Genomic DNA, 18,216 nt, shown 5'->3' with positions numbered 1-18,216 from the left:
AGTCCAAAGATTAAGTCTACTGCCAAGATGCAGAGCTCTATAAGCAGGATTTTTAAATAAAGAACAAGTGAAGCCGTGTAACTACGTAAACTTTATGTTGAGGCAACGAAGTCAAGGAAAGCATTGCTTCTGCTTTCGACAAACATTAACAAGGAGAAAAGTCCTTTGATGTGACAACACGAGCAAACTGAGATGACAACATGGGCATGAAGTTAATTGTAACCAAAGACTTTAACATGGGCAGAGGAAATGGGATTCCTAAACCCCATATTTAAATAGCAACAGAAAGCAACTTAAAATATTACTCTAGAATAATCTAGAAAGAAAAAAAAAAATCTACTCTTTAGATCTCTTTCCTGCTGCGACTTACAGTATCAATCTACTAAAAGCACACACTTGCAATTTGGCACAGAGTATCCAGATGGACTGAGGAGATGTTATCAATTTGTGCATTATTTGGACAGAGATGTCATACATTTCAGTGGCTGGAGTTATTATGACTGAAACTGACAGTGCTCCTCAGGAAAGGAAATTAGATTTGTCTTATCAAGAAGATGCAACAAAGGTCTCTTGAAACCATGCTTCTCTTCAGTTTTGCCCTATGGCTTCACCAATACATGTGATTTTAGACTACAAAAGTCACTCCTCCATCCCTATCATAGTTTGCAGAGATTTTTTTTTCTTTGACATTACAGAAATAATCGCACATTTCTGCTGCTAAAAATATATTTGTAATGAAATACTCCAGATATGTGAAAAATCTGGTTAAATCACATTATGACCATTCCTGAGGATGCTTTGGTGAGTAAAGGCTACTTACAAATATTTTTCCTTTCCCATCATGAGATCTGTAACCCAAACATTTATATGAAAAGTTAATGCACAGGCAGAATTTTTTTAATTCCTTAGTTTTGAATAACATTTATTAAGAAGTTAATCTGATAATAATAGAGGAGAAGCATCATGCTCTTTAATCTTAGAGAAAATGTTGGGATTCTTCAGCCTGTTTGATAGTGTCTGTGTAACACATGTATACATCTACATTGTTACAAACTGCACATATGAAAAGATTTAAAACAGCAAACATGGACAAGTCTATGCAGCTGATCAGGATGAATTAAGTAATGGCTACCATCTTGTGTATACATTTGTCCACATCTTGAACAACTATAAATTGAACCATCAGTTCCTCAGCATACTGAATAACAGAAATAATTTCTTTGAAGAGATCCAGATATTAATGCTAGAGAGTCTTTTCATCACAAATGGCATAAGGAGTCTCAGGCATCAAAGGTAACGAGCAGAAGACAGAGTGCAGGAGAAAGATCTTGTGACCACTTCCAATCTTGTTCCTGCTACCAGGACACTGCTGTAGCCAGAAAAGGGGGTTTCCTTCCTGAAAGAAATAGGTCAGCCCTAAAAAAAAAATTACAGGTAGGCAACTAGGTAAAAAATTATTACTCAGCCACAAACCAGGGAAAAGCTGAGCAGGCAAGAGTGGCCTGGCCTGTTAGTGACTTGAGAACTGGAATGACCATGTAGGAGGCCCATTGTTATCAGGCACTCCTACCTGTGACACTAGGGATTAACTTTTTCAGAACAAGCCCCCCTCCACAGTCCAACAGTCTCATCTTGGTACTGCAGAGAGGTGAAGAACTACAAAGCCACTTTTAAGGGAAATTAAAAGACATAGTTTAAAAAATAGGGACATATGCTTAACAACTAAACTAATGCAGAACAATCAACGTGTAATACATGTAAACTTGTCATCCATTCTTTCTTCCCTCCATTTTTTCTTTGCTTAACTGCCAGCTGTTTATATACCCTCTGGGGAAGGACTGCATCTTTCTAAGTCCTTGTTAGCATACATTTAGCATTGCAGTAAATAAAAAATAACGGAAAAAAAAAAACCCCTAAATTCATTACTTAAGCACTTTAGCAACATTTATTTATGAAGCAAACTGTAATTGTTCATTATGCCTGCATAAATTTAAAGAAATGCTTATAATGACTACTGCAGTTTTCTGGCAGAAACAATTGTGCACCATCTGCATTGCTTAATACATTGTGATTAAAAGTCTGTATTGCCCTGTGATTAAAAAACTAAGTGAGAAAATGCTGGTGGAGAAAGGAAATGCTTTTTAATAGGCCAGCTCAGGTAAACTGGAAAAATGGACACATTGTTGGGTACTTAAATCCCACTATTCCACCATCCCACAATTAAAAATACAAATTTACTCTTAGGCAGACAATTTGAAAGGGTATTATGAAACCTCACAGTCTTTGTGCTAATTCTCCCTGCACTCTGTGGAAACTGAATGGTCTTTGGGTACAGTAAACAAAGTCTTGGGTCATCTGAAGGTGACCACAAAACTTGACAGTAACTTCTAGTCCCATCTCATGCTTTTAATAAGTGACAGATCATTGCAGTACAATTTACAAGTGTAAATAATAAATACTTTAAGAGTATTGCCTTTCAAAATGGAAAAATAGAATCATTAAGTCCTACAGAAAGTCTTTGCCACCTAATCTCAGATAGCAAAGCTGAATAAACATATAGCTTTAGTCTTCAACTATTATCTGATCACATTGTCTAGCATCATTTTATAGCTGAACAGGGTCCAGCTAGTGCATTAGCTATATATATACTGAGCTTGTGGGAAGCAGTCCAACAACTTTTACTGTACCACTTTCTTCTTTCATAAATACAGATACACACAGTAGGAACACCACCGCCGCTTGCTTCAGAAACATCAATGGACACAAAATTACATACTTCCTCATCCAAAAAAACCCAAGGAAAGAATATTGTTGACAAACTTTGCCCACACTGAATTGCATACTCCCCAGGAGTGAGACTGTTCTTCATTAATAATAAACCTGCCTGTTTCATGATTCTTCAGTCTCAAAGAAAACTACAGAAAGCAGGAGGAAAGGAAAAGTCTAAACCTCATTCAGCCAACTCTACTCTTCGATTTCCAGATTACTGGAAATTAACTCCTATTAAATAGACTTAAAAAAAAAAATCTTTCCCTGACTTCGCACCCTCATGAAACAATAAATTTACCACAGAGTGCCAACTGCACACATTATTAAGAATGTGACAATCTTCCTTCTTATCTGCAATGCAGTGACTCACCACATAAACTGCCATTTTTCAAAGCAGCTGATACTGTAACTTAGAACTGGCATTGCACATAGCATTCTATCATATGAAGTACTTCTCACACTGATTTCTGAGGCCCAGCTTCACACCATTTACCTTTCTCATATAGAAATTTGCAATACAGGCTGGCCACAGCCCCTTCAGAAACAAAGGAAAACGGATGGTAATTTAGAAATCCAGCTCTTATACAGGCTGAGGAGATAACGCTCTCATTCTCCATCGCCTACAGAAGAACCTACAGCGGCTGAATCCTAATTCAGTTGTCATGGGTACCTGCCTAAAGCTGGGTAAAATCCAACCCTTAGTCTCCTCGTCTTGTAAGCTTATCTCTAATTTTTATTATAGTGTACTGGGCTTTTTCTTTTTAACTGCCTACACTGCGACTCTTCAGGAGAGAAGAGTTTCATCTCTCAAAAGCTCTCCCTGGTATAAATTCACAAACAATAAACACATCTCTGGAGCCTATGATGTGTCAGGCTTGTCTGTTTTTCATCAGCATAGAGTCAGTACATAAAGGAAAACCTCCAGTCCCTTGTCTGTGCATCTATTCAATTTCAGCCTTTACGAAATGGAAACTATGAGAACCCCTCGTCTAGTACAGGATGTCAATTGTCCTCCAACATGTTTTGTGTTGGGCAGCTTAGTAGGAGTCCTAAAAAATGAGTTTAGATTAATGCTAAAACTCAGACGTGCTTCTGATGACTAATGCTTGTAACCTAACTGTCAAAAGTGATGAACTGCAAACAAATTGCCAAAGTCATCTATCTGGCTACTGCAGGGAACTGTTTTGAAAGTTTTTGGTCTGGAAATGGGGGCTTTGTGAAAAACAGTCCCTTAGGCTTCTTAAAGCAGTCTTGTTGATACTGATTTAAGTAGGAAGCCTTGCTTGCAGTATGAAGACGCTTTATTAAAATGGATTCCACTTTTCTGCCTGACAAGAGTCTCTTCATTATTTGATAAATCCAGATGCTTAGTTTGCAATTCCTCCTGAAATCAAGAAGTATATCTACCTGAAATCATCTAAATATGACAGAAGACAAGACCTGGTTCTGCTTTTAACACAGTCTGAAGCCACAGACAAAACATTTAAGGATTTCCCACAAGGGAAAGAAGAGACCAATGAGCATGCATTTAAACCTATTACCAGAAAATCTGGCCATGAAAACCAAACTTAACATGACCACAAGTTACTCTGAACTCTAGCTTTTAATACAAGTGCACTGAATACTAGGTCGTTTCACTTCTATCCCCATTAATACAGCTAGCCAAGCAATTTGTCTTGAAACAATTAAATGTGCTATGGAAAAATACCAAAACCATGCCAACGCTCCTTTTCCTTTTTAAAAATTACAATAAAATATGTTTCAGGTGAGATTAATAGGAGTAACATCACTTTTATTTACTACTGATACTGTCTACTGCATTCAAGGACATTTCATTGTATTCATTTTGGTATGTTTCTTCAAACTCACATAATGTGCTTTCATAAGATTATTGGGTTTTACCGTACATATACACAGGAACAACTAATGCAAAAAAAGTGAATCTCACTGATAGTGATAAGTATCAGTAGCTGAATCCCGTAAGACTAATTCCATAGAATTCTGGCAAAACCCGGATGATCTACCATGCCAGACAAAATGAAGAAAAGTTGCTAAGATGGATGCACCTTAGTTGATTATAAATATTCTATAAATGGGAAAGTCCACATGTGTAAAAGGACAAAATCAGCATCGTGAAATTATTAATATTATATAAATGAGAAATTCTTAAGAACTGTGTCTGCAATAGACATTTAGCACTGATTTGCACCCATGCATGCAGGTCATACTATCTGCCCTTAACTTACATGGTCAGTAAAGCTTGCAGATCATCATCAGCCACTGGCAACTTAAAAGACTTGCAAATAGTCCTGCACATCTCATGGGGCAGCACTCCACATCTACGCAAACAGAAAGAGAGGGGGAGAAGCGTACATTAGGTATTTTCCAGATTTACTTCAAGTGAATGTTGCTGAGAATAGGAAAACACGTGAGGAATGCTGGGGTAGAGGTAAAGAAAACAAGGTTTTATGAAATTTTGCTATTACAAAGCCGAGAAACTTGAAGTGCACGTGGTGGCTTGTCTCCCACACAGTGAAGTCCTTAGTGATTCTGTGATTCTTTATCTGTGACATCAGAGAACAAAAAGGGCAAATGAGTCATATACAGAATCAGCTACAAATCCTTTCTTTTTTCCCTTAAATCACTATTTTTCCTCTTTGCTTTAAAATACTGTGTTTTGCCTGTGAACAGGCATCTGATTATGTCACAGAACATTCAGTACAGCAGCTATAGTAAAAAGTCCACAAACAAAATGAAAAAGAGACAAAAAGGCTATCCTTTTCTTGTCTACTGTCAAGTGCTGAGAGAGGCTTAACATTACAAATACTATCCTTTGGTGGCAATCTATCATTTGGTCAGCAACAAACAGAAAGTAGGTAGCTTTGCAAGCAGAGCTTCCCAAATAACAGCTTAGGAGAAATAGAGGAAACTTACTTTTCACGGTCATTGTATATAAGCACTGCAGACAGTTGTTCAAAATTCTCAAAGCCATTTTTCTTTAGTTGTTCTTGAGCCACTGCAAGAAGTAAGTGGAGGTCCATTTCATATTCATCTCTCACACTGTAACAGCGCCCAAGAGTCACAATTTCATGCTCTGAAAATGCTCCATCAGTGATATTGAATATCAAATTTCTGTTCACAAAAACAACAGCCTACATTAGTTTTAAGTAAAGGAGTTAAAAACAGTTAATAATCACTAGATTTGGGGGGGAAGAAAGGATTAAAGTGCACTCATTATAAAATGCTGTATTTACACTTTTAAAGAATGTATCTACTTAAATTTGAAATCTAGATCTGTTCAAGGAGGTATAATGGAAATTACCTGAACTCTTAAACTTTTGCAGGATGTCCACATTTGCTCCGTAGTTGGCTACACATACAAAAAAAACATAATAATAATGACTGAAGCCTTTTACCGGAGATGCCATACTGACATGGAATATTAGCAGCATTGTGAAAGCTGGCCCTGTGGGGTAGCTTTCAGGGGAAAGCTGGGGGAAGGGAAACAGAAGTTGGTCACAGAGGGCAGAAATTACATCCAACTTGTAATCACAAGCCCTCCTGGCAAGAATGGAAGACAGGAGGCAGTGGCAAGACCAGTTTATGCTTGGACACTGTCAGGGGAGAGTCAGATGCTGTGCAGGGAAGAGCCTGAGATGTGCTCTCCCAAGATTGCTTGTGCTGTTTAAACAAATCAGCCCAACCCAAGGAAGAAGAAATGTCCCTGAGATCCATCCAATGGGCCAGTGCTGGCACTGAATGACTAGCCATTCCTGTTAATGTCAAGAATTTGTTCCTGGTAATAGAGCTGAAGTGATTTCTGGGTAAGGTCCTGAAGGCACTTGTAGTATATCAGCAAATGGACACAAGCTTTGGAGCTTAAGAACCAGGACTAGCAATTACAGTTCAGAACAATCTCCCTCTGCTTAATATAGTTGGTGGAGGGGAGGAGAAGGACTAATTTTAAACAGTACATTGTCTTTGTAGTAGGAGTTTTATTGCCTTCAATGGTTACAGAGTTCTTCATTTCTTCATATGTCCTGGATGGTGACACAACATAAGGGAAGAAAAACACCAGTAGTGAGGTATGCAAGGAAACCTAGGAGGCTTCCTGATCTCCTGGAAAAAAATGGCCTGAATTGTAGGTTACTTCAGCTGTTGCAAGGCCTCTTGTCAAACCTGGCTTAGTGTAACTATACGTTGGTGTTATGAACCCAAATGTCTGCCTCTGGTGAGCTCATGTTCAACAGGATTTTATTTAACAGCAAGCATCAACATAGGCCTATGTGCCTCAACCAAAATTAGATTAATTATATATAATACTTCTGGATAAACTGCACTAAGAATAAACTTCATCGTAATTGCTTGTGCAATTAGAGCCATACCTCGTGGTACCCTTGAGGGTACTGCATCACTGTGATTATATATCAATCTTTGAAAACAAATGGAAGAAATTATTAGTGATGCACAAAGTTCTGACTCAAGACTCAAACTTCTGGCTGGAGAACAGTTAAATTCTTGAATGAATCTGATAATGACTCTCTTAACATCCACATGTGAACTGAAAGCACAGAAACTTTGTACCCTTCCAAATTGCAAAATTTTATCAACAAAACATAATTTTTCACTTGTTTCCTCTCAGAGGCTTGTGCAGTCCTGTTCAAAGGAAGATATCTCTTCATAGAATATGATTGCACTTACACAGCTATTCAAAAAAGGATGTTAAACACTGTATAGTGTCTACTTTGACTCAACTGCTGCTTTTTTCATACTAAATAAATCAGAAAGAACCTTTATTTGCAGTGGCAGGAGATAAATATAAGAAGATGACAAGTTGCTGACAGTAGCAAACCTTATTTGAGATTATGCAAACTCAATGACCAAAACTTGGTCCAACTATTAATATTATCATTATTTTGACAGTATTATTATTCCACTTACTGAATATTATTATTTATATTGTAGCAGCATTCAGAGATCCAGTCAAAACTGGAGCCTCTTTCCTGGAGCCTGCAGTAATACCACTGCAAACACAAAGAGGACAATACTGCCCGATAAGCCTGGTGCTCTAAATGCTTGGGCTGGCAAAGCTGAAAGCATGTAGATAACATCACCCATCTGAATATTTCCACAGACTGGATTTCCACACACGGCACAGATTTTTCCAGTGTCAGGATTTTAAAGGTCTCTTATTTTCTCAAGCCAGTCAGTGACAATCAAGTCACCAAAACCCCCAGATAAAATTATTGTCTCATTTGGGAATTAAGGAATGTTCTAGTGATTGCTAGGGACTAATGAGTGATACCCAAGATTCACACGCAATATTATATCTAAACTCTTGCTGACAAAAAGAAACAAGCTGCAACAATTGTTCCCACAGCTTTTTGTTTTACTTTTTTTTTTCTTCTAGAAGAATAAGACAGATTGAAATCTGAATTTGGTAGAGAAAGAAATAATAATTAACTGCTTAAGAGAGCTGTTTCTCAAGCTGAATTGAAGATAGGCATCTTTGTTAAACCCACATGGTTCTTTGTCTCTAACAGCAAACAGTCTTGCCAGTAGCTTATGAGAAAAAGCAGTCTGGATAGGACCACGTGATGCACAGGCATCTAAGTTTTAGGGGTTTTTTTCTTCTCTTTTTAACAAAGCTTTTGATAGTTTTAACGATAGCTTAGGGGATAGTTTCAATGTACGCCATGTATTTACTTCTTGAATGATGTGCTGTAGATTTGGGTTCTGAAAGTAGTTAAAATAAATTGTATAATTACAATTCTGTTTCACTAAATCATGCTTATAGGTGTATTTTTAAATGCAGCTGATATCAAATTACATAGGTAGAAAGGAAGAAATCTGAACATCCAGATTCAGAGCACAGTAATGCCTTAGCTGTATTTAAGATAAGAAAAGAGGATTATCATGCTGGCTGAAGCTGTCACACAGATAATTGCCTGTACTAAAAATATCATTTGTAGTTAGTTATAATCATGAAATGCCACAACATATTAAAAATAAACAGTGATGTACACAAGAAAATACAACACTGAAAGAAAAATACATATTCTATTCACAGTAAAATATCTTTGACTTTTAATAGATGCAAAGAAGTGCTCTCATCTTCGTCATTAAAAATGGTTCTTTCATTCTAAAATAAGATACATGGATAGTAAAAAGAAGAGATCCTTCAGATTACAGGATATAATATGAATGAACAGAAACAAAATCTACTATCACTATAAAGCACAAAAGTTAAATGTTCCTTAGAGGCAAATTCTTCCTCTGGCGGTGTGAATGCTTCCTGTTAGACCCCCTGTGGTCCCACCAAAGGAGAGATGTAGACCATTAGTAGGTGCTCAGACAGGCCCAGTTGAGCACTGAGGCCAAAGAAACAGTATTACACAGATTCCACTGCTTTCTCTCTTACTCATGGAGAGGGCTACTGCATTTTTGTTGCTGAAACCGAGTGCCTCAATACCATATAACTAGACATACTTTACTCCATGCCACAGAACAGCACTAGCCTAAATTAAACAGCTGGGCAGTTCACAGCTGCACAGAGTATGACTGTGATTAAATTTACACTCAACTGAGCCGTCTCTTGATAAAATAACAATCCTTCCCTGCTGTTTAAAAGCACAATCATCCCTTCTAAAAGTGTGCTCCACCAATTTTGTCATGCAAATGTTCCGAAACATTGACCTACTCTTAGTGCATGTAAGAAGACAAAGTTTTGCATATGATTATTTCATAATTTGAACCAAAACCATAATTATTTGATCTTAAAAAGTTATTGTGCATATAAGTTCGAAACCTCTTCCAAGTGCAATAAAGTTTCTCCAGATATACACGAACTTTCCATTTTCTCCACTTCTTACTCTAGTAATAACATTGTCCTTCTTAATGCAGTTAACAACTCAGAATCTTGCTTCCGTTGAGTAAAACATCCAAGTCTAGAAATATTTTTGCCAAAAACTGCCAATAACTGTGGCCTCTCTTAGTTTGAATCCTACCTTTTAATAATTTATTTTTCATTTCTGAGTACCAGTTTGTTTTCATTTCTCACTGTTTTCACTTTGAATTGCTGGAAGAACCTTCTGCTGATCTATAGATCTTCTAAGATATTTCAGAAGCAATTTCTGCCTTGCTTAACATTCCTATAGGGTTGACATTCCACACAATATACATCTACATATATGCCTCTGTTATTACGACAGTTCCTAAACACATAGTATATTACCACTGTGAAAACCAAAATGCTTCTAGGCAAAATCTCCTCCTCTGTTCCACTTCATTAACTTCACCAGTACCCAACACAGTTCATATGCTCAAGTGTTCTGGCTGTGGGACAAACTGAAATCAGCTTGCCTTTGAACATGACTTCCTCTTTCAAGTATCTATACATTTGCCCATTGCCACACCTGGATCATTGCCAGAATCCAGGTATGGATACTCACCCTACCTCTGCTGAAATTATTATCCAAGCATTAATCATTGCTCTCACTACTGCTTTCCAGTCTTTTTTAAAGATGTTTATCACTGCATCCTATAATTTCAATACATCGTGGTTCTGCAAAGATTCTCTTCTTTATCAATAATTCAAAACCCAAATAACATAATTTTCAGGAGGCAAGCTCAAACATTCTTTCTTGAATTCCAAAACTACCAATTAATTTGTTTGACTCTCTCAGAATAGGCTTTTCTTTATCCTTCAGTGTATATATTACTGCTGACTTGCCCCTCTTCACAACACCCTGTGCCAGCTCCATAAAAAGTAGACAGATTTTAGTTGTGCTTTTCAGCTTACTTAAAACTACTGCATTTCTCTTTTTTTCTGTGGCATGGATTCACTTTCCTTTTCACATACAGTCTCCAAGTAAATGTAAAACAAATGTATCCCATTTGTCAGCTAACACATGCAGAAAGCATCAAGGAACAGTCATGCTCTACACATTTTTGGGGAGCGTGCCTTCATTAACTATTAAAAACCAAAAATCCACTGTCTTACCTGAAAGGGTCATACTCAATCACCTTGGTATGCTCAGGGTCAGCAGCTGCAAACACCTGTCTGATTTCTCGGGAACGAGGTTCCGCTATGTCTTTCAGTTTCTTGAGGATGACACCAATATCAGCCACAGAGAACTTAACAAAGGAAAGCAAGACACAGATTAGAGAGAAAGGCACTATGCAACCAACTATGTATGTACCAGCAAGAGCTGTCAAGATGCAGGGCAATGTTGAAGTGCTTCAATGTCTCACTTCAAATGCACAACTCAGCACTGTGTTAAGTTTGGAGGGTAGCTTGCTACTGAAAAAAGTTGCCTCCTAATGAGAATATAAAAAATTAAACAAAACTCATCAGATCATGCACTCTCAGAAAGCTTATTCCAGCCACATAAAAGGACATGCACTTTTGCTTCAAACATTGAATTGTTAAAGCAGAAGCAGAAACATTTAAAGTACAGTTCTAATAACCTGGTCCTCATTTTATGTTGGTGCATCTCACTTAATTCTCAATTAATAAAATTCACCACATTAAAATGAATCTTTTCACTGTTGGCTCCGATGAGCTGTTGAACATATGTTCTTACTCATATTAGACTGAGTATGCTGGTTTACATACTCAGAATTAGCAGATTGGAAATTTGTTAGGAACCAGTTTTTCCTGTCATGTAAGAAGAATGCTTATTTCTTCTCAATATAGTCATTAAAATAAAATTAAATTTAGATAAACAGAACTGGAGCACTTAAGCTTCCACCCTACATTCAGATTCCTGTGTTAGAGCTCTACCAAAGATGTATTTGCTATACTCATTTTTAACATAAAACATGTATTTAGTCATTAAATAGGGGTTGAGTCCAACCATGAATATCTGATATGCTCTTATATCTGCCATGCTCTACCTAACTTACAAAGCACAATGAACTGTCCGAAAATAGTTTTCTCCCATTTCTTCCAGTAAGCAATGTTGTTTTAACTAGTAATTATTTGAAATTTGGTATGACTGGTATTAAGGACCTAATCACAATAGAGATTGGGCCTCGCTCTCAATTATGCTAAGTCCATCTACAGCATTGTATCAGTTCAAAGGGATCTAGAAAAGGGTATTTAAAGTCCCTATGACACTGCCAGAGCAGTATGAAGTGATCCAAGTTTAATAAATACATCAGTGGTTGCAGGTAACATGCTGAGATTTAGAGAAAGCAGTTGCTGCATATGCCAAAAGTGCTCCAGGTCCAACCCTGGCATGCAATGCCACGCAAGGCAGTGGTGTGGAGCAGCTGGATCAGCAATCAAAAAGTTTTAGAGACAGCAACTTTTCAATCCCCTCCCCAAGCTGTTATTGTTTGGGCTGTAAACACACAGCTTTTTGCTGAAAAAGCAAGGAACAGACAATGAGAAAGGACTGGGCAGAAGGAATCAATCAGCAGGATATTTAAAGATGGACAAAGTGTTCTGTCTATTTAAAAACCTGCCTTCTCTACATTATCAAACCAGTTATTTTTATGTCTTTTTTTATAAGCTACATATTCCAAACACCTACGTAGACATTGAGTAGCTGAGCAGGATGGCAATAACTCTTGACCCACTTTCCCCCCTTCTCATGTAATTGCTGACATGCTAGTAGTCTCAATCTAGTTTTGTTTGATTGCCTTACTTAAGTCAGAGGTTATTATGTTTAATTCAATGGAAGTAAAATCAACTTCCATGTTTGTGCTGCAGAAGACTACTGAGTTTGAACAATTGAGACTGTTTCAGAGATGATGAATTAATTTCCAAGGAGGCACAGTGATGCCTTGTTTGAAAGAGTCCTTCTCGAACCTGGATAATACTGGTAGGACTGTGCACAACATACATGTTCTGCTTTGCAAGCGAATCTACGCTTTCTAAATGCATCTTTTTTCCTCAAATTGGAAAAGAAACTGAAAGTGATGAAAAGTTCTCAGAATTAGATCCTTAAAGTTACTTTCAGTACAGGTGGCAATCAAAATGACAAGACTCCATGATTTTTCTTTCCCCATAACTTAAAAGCAACACAATTGTCGTGGTTTAGCCCCAGCCAGCAACCAAGCACCACGCAGCCGCTCGCTCACTCCCCCTACCCCGATGGGATGGGGGAGAGAATCGGAGGAGTAAGAGTGAGAAACACTCCTGGGTTGAGATAAGAACAGTTTAATAATTGAAATAAAGTAAAATAGTAATGCTAATAGTAACAGTATAATAATGATAATAATAATAATGATACACGAAGCAAGTGATGCACAATGCAATTGCTCACCACCCGCCGACCGATACCCAGACAGTTCCCGAGCAGCGATTGCTGCTCCCTGGCCACCCCCCCCCCCCAGTTTCTATACTGAGCATGACGTCATATGGTATGGAATAGCCCTTTGGCCAGTTTGGATCAACTATTCTGGCTGTGCCCCCTCCCAGTTTCTTGTGCGCCTGGCAGAGCATGGGAAGCTGAAAAAGTCCTTGACTAGCATAAGCAGTACTCAGCAACAACTAAAAACATCAGCATGTTATCAACATTCTTCTCCTACTAAATCCAAAACACAGCACTATGCCTGCTGCTAGGAAGAAAATTAACTCTATCCCAGCCGAAACCAGGACAATTTTGAAACAGAAGATTAGAACTTTCCAAATATCTCATATGGTGTCAAACAAATATTTTGATGATAGCAAAATCAATTCCCTCCTGCACTATGATTACCAATCAAAATTTCATCTAAACCAGCATATGCCTATAGAAAAGTGGTCAAAATGGCATTTTCCAGAAGAAAAATATTCCATCTGGATTTCTTTCACCAGTTTTCATAAAACGTACTGATGTGTTCTGCTGAAAGGAAACCTCTGTCTATTCAGAAGGAAAATTATTTATTTTCTAATTTTAGAAATAACTGACAAATATTCATCTTAAAATTGTTCCCCCCCTTCAAACCATCTTCTACCTCTACTCCTCTCTAATAATTGCTGAAGTTCTTGTGATTTGAGTATGCAATCCCCTGATGATCAGAGGCAAACAAGGTGTGTCCTTACTTCTGGAGCTCTATTCAAAGGATGTGAATAAAGCATCTATCACTGGGAGTATAAACCTTTTTTTCTACCAGCCGTTTTAAAATCTTAACTGTGCAAAGAACATTTCAAAATTCACTTTAAAGAAGTATTTTTAGTGTTGCTTCTTCCCATTTTGCAGATTTTATTTTGATAACATACAATCATTCATTCTGGAAAACCAAGATCTCATCTGTTTGATCCAAGATAATCAATGCAAACAGCATCTCCAAAGAACATTTACAATCTAATGATGCACTCTGCATTTTGGAGAACAGCTTTGGTTTTGATTCTACTAGGAGGAGAAACAGTCCAGCAGTAAGAAAACATAATGTATATAGCTTTGTATTTTACTGCTTAAAGCATTTAGCAGTTGTAGCATTTCACATTAACAAGCATTTTGCAGACCTTCCTCATTATTCCAGGGAAGGCAGGTGGTGCTGGCTCCACGTTAATTTACAAAGAAATCACACCATTCTGCTGTTTTCATTTGAGTGAGAACAGCACATGTGGCCCAAAGGCAGCACAGGGTCAGGCTGCATCTACCTCTGCCTCAGCAGCACAACGGCATCAAGACTCACAGTCCCCAAGACTGCGCTAGGCCTGCTGGTGTCTTGGGAGTCCTGCGGGTTCACTCACTTTGGTGAGCCAGCAGACAGGGAACAATTAAAACTTGCACTAAGAACCTTGCCCCTTCTCCCTCCACAAAAGGTCTGGACAAATGGGCAGAGAACCATAGCTTGATAAACCCTCCTGGATATTTTCCCTAGGGGTACTTGCAACAAGCCTATGCAAAAGGGCAGCTCTGGAGAAGGTCTGCTGAAGGCACAATTCATGCTGCCGCCCCACCATGAGCTATGAAGCATACACACTACCCCAAAGTGCTCACAGCACAGTCTAGACCAAAGGCTGATGTTCAAGATCACACTGTGATGAACCAACAATCCGGAAGAGGGATGGCGATGCAGAAATGCCTTGGCTCCTGAGCTGATGCATTCTTATGTCTCAGAGTGACTGGGTCAGAGCTACGCAAAACAGGAATTTCCAAGTACCAGGGTACATTTATTCAAATACTGCAGCACAAACTTCACCATGAAAAAAAAAAAAAAAACCAAACCAAACACACACTTCTTGCCAAACCAACATAAAATCCCACAAAACGCTCTGTGACTCTTCTGTGCTTCTCCATGCCTGTATCCTTTCTTTTTTGACCTCTGTGACAATTGTTATAGGACAATCAATTTCCTCCTATCGGATACATTTCTGGCTTTGGTGAATGAGGGCTTCTTTACCAGCCATTTGTGTAATGACTGGTAGCATAAAATATACATCAGTTAAGGCACCCCAGCTCTCTATTTATTGTTGCTCTCCCCTCTGAAGGAAACACCAGAAGACAGTGAAACTCAGTACAAACTGTAAGCTTGAATTCCTGACTGTAATATGAATTTCTAATATTACAAGGGAAACGCTTTGGCAGATAAATATGTATGAATGCAAAAAATCAAATCAGGGAATAAAGTAGCCTCATCAGTAAGACTCTAAATTGGGTGTGCCTGCATCTTGAGTCCTGTGCACTGTTCCAGCCTCCACACCTCATAGTCGACTTGCAAGGACAGATTAAAAAGGGTAAGATTCTTAACTGGAGGATAGGATTAGGCTGAAGGGGAAGAATGTCTGAGATTTACAAAATTATGAGGGTGGTGCATAACGTGAATGGGGATCTTCACCAAACCCCAGAATATTAGAACTGGCATTGAAACTAGTGGGAGGTTGGTTTAAAACAGATAAAAGATACTTACTTCTTTTATCATATATTTTTTTACACAGTAGGCAGTGAACTTCTCGACTTGCTGCCACAGAAAGCTGTGGAAGCAGACAGTATCTGTAGGTTCAACAAGGGTTAGATCAATTCAGGGACAGAGGTCCATAAACAGTCTCAAGAAGGAATAGGCAGGGATATACCTTCTAACAACCCCTAATACAGTAAGAGTGGATGCTGAGAAGGTAGAAGGGGAATCAATAGTAAAGAGTGGCCAGACTTGCATGCAATCCTTAGCTAACATCTCCTAAATCCATTGCTAGACAGAGAGCACTGGGCTGTAAACTTTGGGTGAAGAAACTAGCTATAAATAATTCTGAAAAATATATAGATAAGGTACAGTCCTTAAAGACAGCATAAAATAACAAGAGCCTGCTTCACCTCATTTGCATGCTTCTCCATGTAGTTGAACGTGTACTCATCAGCATCCACCAAAAGAAAGTTGTGACCATGGAAACAAACTCTGGCTCCAACAAACAGATTCTGAGCCTTGAAATATTCAGATGGCTCACTCTTAAAGAGCTCCTGCCCAGGCTTCTTAATGCGACCTCTTTCCAAGCACTTCCCACCAAGTATCCCTATGGGAGTAGAATTGTAAATAATTAATTGAGTCTTTACTTGGGAAAAAAACCACAGAAGAAAACCCAAAAGACACCCAAACCCAGCTGGTTTGTATTTAAATACTAGTTTCCGTCCTTGAGTTTCTTGTCTCATAATATACTCTCCCGCTCCCTCTCATTGCTAAAAGAACTGCCTGTGCCAGTGTCCACAGGAACAGTTACATTGTGCATATTCTGTGACACGTCTCATTTGAATGCCTGCCAAACACCTTCCTTTTTTTCCTTTTCTTTAAAATGGGACAGAAATGTGCCTCTTCAAATCGTTCCCATAACCCTGTCGCCAGCCTTGGGACTGACCCTTGAGAACCGTAAGATGCAAAATGTAAGATGCAGGCAATTATCCTTGAACTGTTAAAGCAAAAAAGAAAAAAAACAATTCACAACTTAGCACAGCACGGTTTTATGAAGATCATGAATTCTGGTGCACTGTAATTCTAACTTGTTTTTTAGGGCTTTTGAATGTAAAAAAAAAAAGTAGGAGTGACATGACACTATCTTCCACATACCGTTCTGCCAATGCAATTTAATTGCAATCTGTTATTTCCTTTGAGAGCTTGGTATGTCATATTATTTCTTTTCACATTATAATGATTTTATTTGTGCCACTGGAATCTGCATGCAGTGCTCAAGGGCATCTAAGATACTAAAAGGAACATTTCGCTTTCCAGTACTATCTTCTGGTGCACCACAAGATTGCATCGCATGTACCCAGCTTTCTAGAAAACATTGTCACATGTTTAGTTTAATCAGGATATGTGCCCTACACCAACTCTGGAGTGCCTGGGGTTCGTTTCCTGTTTATATTTGAGCTTCCAAGCCAAAAGCCAAAAAGCACACTTTAGTAACGTTTAATGATATCTTACATATTAGGTAGTGATGCAAGTCCAATAAAAGGCTGATGAACACTGTAATAAAGTGCCATTTATAGTCAAAATTATATATGAATGTGAAACCCAAACTAGTTATGAAATCAGAGTTTGGATCAGATATCTGTCTTAATTGCTTTGCTAGCACCACAAAAGCAAAAGACAAAAAATACACTATGGTAATGGTCAGATCTAGCGTAATCAAAAAACAATTCAAATCATTAATGTAACTCTAATCTTAACACATTCTTTTTCACCTAGCTATTAAAACAAATATGAAATTTTAGGTTATATAATCCTGGCAACTGTTTCTAATATTTAAACAGAACTGGTCTCTGTAAGATTGGAACTTCACTCTTGTCTCTCTATTTCCCTGTAATTGTTCACTTAGATTGGAAACTTACCTTACTACCTCTGTCCCATAACTGTTTTTTAAACATTACGGCTTAGTACATTTCAAGAGGTATAAAGGGAAACAACCGAAAATATCTCATTAGGTTAGAGATTTTACACTGAAACCTGATGAGAAATTTTGATGGAAATCTGCAAGAGCCAGGCTCAAAGCACAAAATAAATACCACATTCAAAGACCCTCTTCCATTAAGATCAGATCAGACTTTGCAGGTGTTTGTACAGCTGTTGGCTTGGTCTTACACTGAGTAAAAAAGGGGTTGTGATCTTCTACATGGGGAACCAAAGTTGTCATGCTCTGACCCCCATCTCAACAAGTGCTTCAAGATGTCCAGCCCTGTGCATTTCAAATACAGTTTCACAGTGTTACCAATAGCGTGAAGTACTTCTCTGCAACCTTCAGGTTGCTGGACTGAGAAAAGTAAGAGCAACTTATTACTTCCATCTTAGGGCTGGGATTTGAAACGTTTTTACCTGCCAATTTGTATCAATTCATGCAAATAAAAAGGCAAACATAGCCCTTTGAACCTGTGCACAAAAGGGATAGTCAAGATGTTATTTTGGGAGTAATTTACTATTTTAACTCATTCCCTCTTTAAGATGTGCCCAAAATTACTCTTCTCCCATCCCATCCACTCAACTCTTTTCCTTCTCACACACAAATGTTCTTGCTCCTGTTTC

At 38.1% G+C, this 18,216-nt stretch overlaps 1 protein-coding gene across 1 annotated transcript in view; it reads right to left on the bottom strand.

The window, feature by feature from the left end:
* EFHC2 (EF-hand domain containing 2) overlaps positions 1–18,216 on the bottom strand; it is a 62,622-nt gene that overhangs the window by 4,628 nt on the left and 39,778 nt on the right. The window contains exons 10-13 of the mRNA XM_075727042.1: positions 16,020–16,216; positions 10,772–10,905; positions 5,704–5,901; positions 5,016–5,108 (exon numbers count right to left, since the gene is read on the bottom strand). Coding sequence (XP_075583157.1) covers positions 5,016–5,108; positions 5,704–5,901; positions 10,772–10,905; positions 16,020–16,216 — 622 coding nt within the window. The remainder of the gene's footprint in view (positions 1–5,015; positions 5,109–5,703; positions 5,902–10,771; positions 10,906–16,019; positions 16,217–18,216) is intronic.

Source organism: Pelecanus crispus, chromosome 1 (genome assembly GCF_030463565.1).
Source record: "Pelecanus crispus isolate bPelCri1 chromosome 1, bPelCri1.pri, whole genome shotgun sequence".
NCBI classification, from domain to species: domain Eukaryota; kingdom Metazoa; phylum Chordata; class Aves; order Pelecaniformes; family Pelecanidae; genus Pelecanus; species Pelecanus crispus.
Note: the sequence above shows the minus strand (reverse complement) of the source record. Positions and strands in the feature narration are given on the sequence as shown.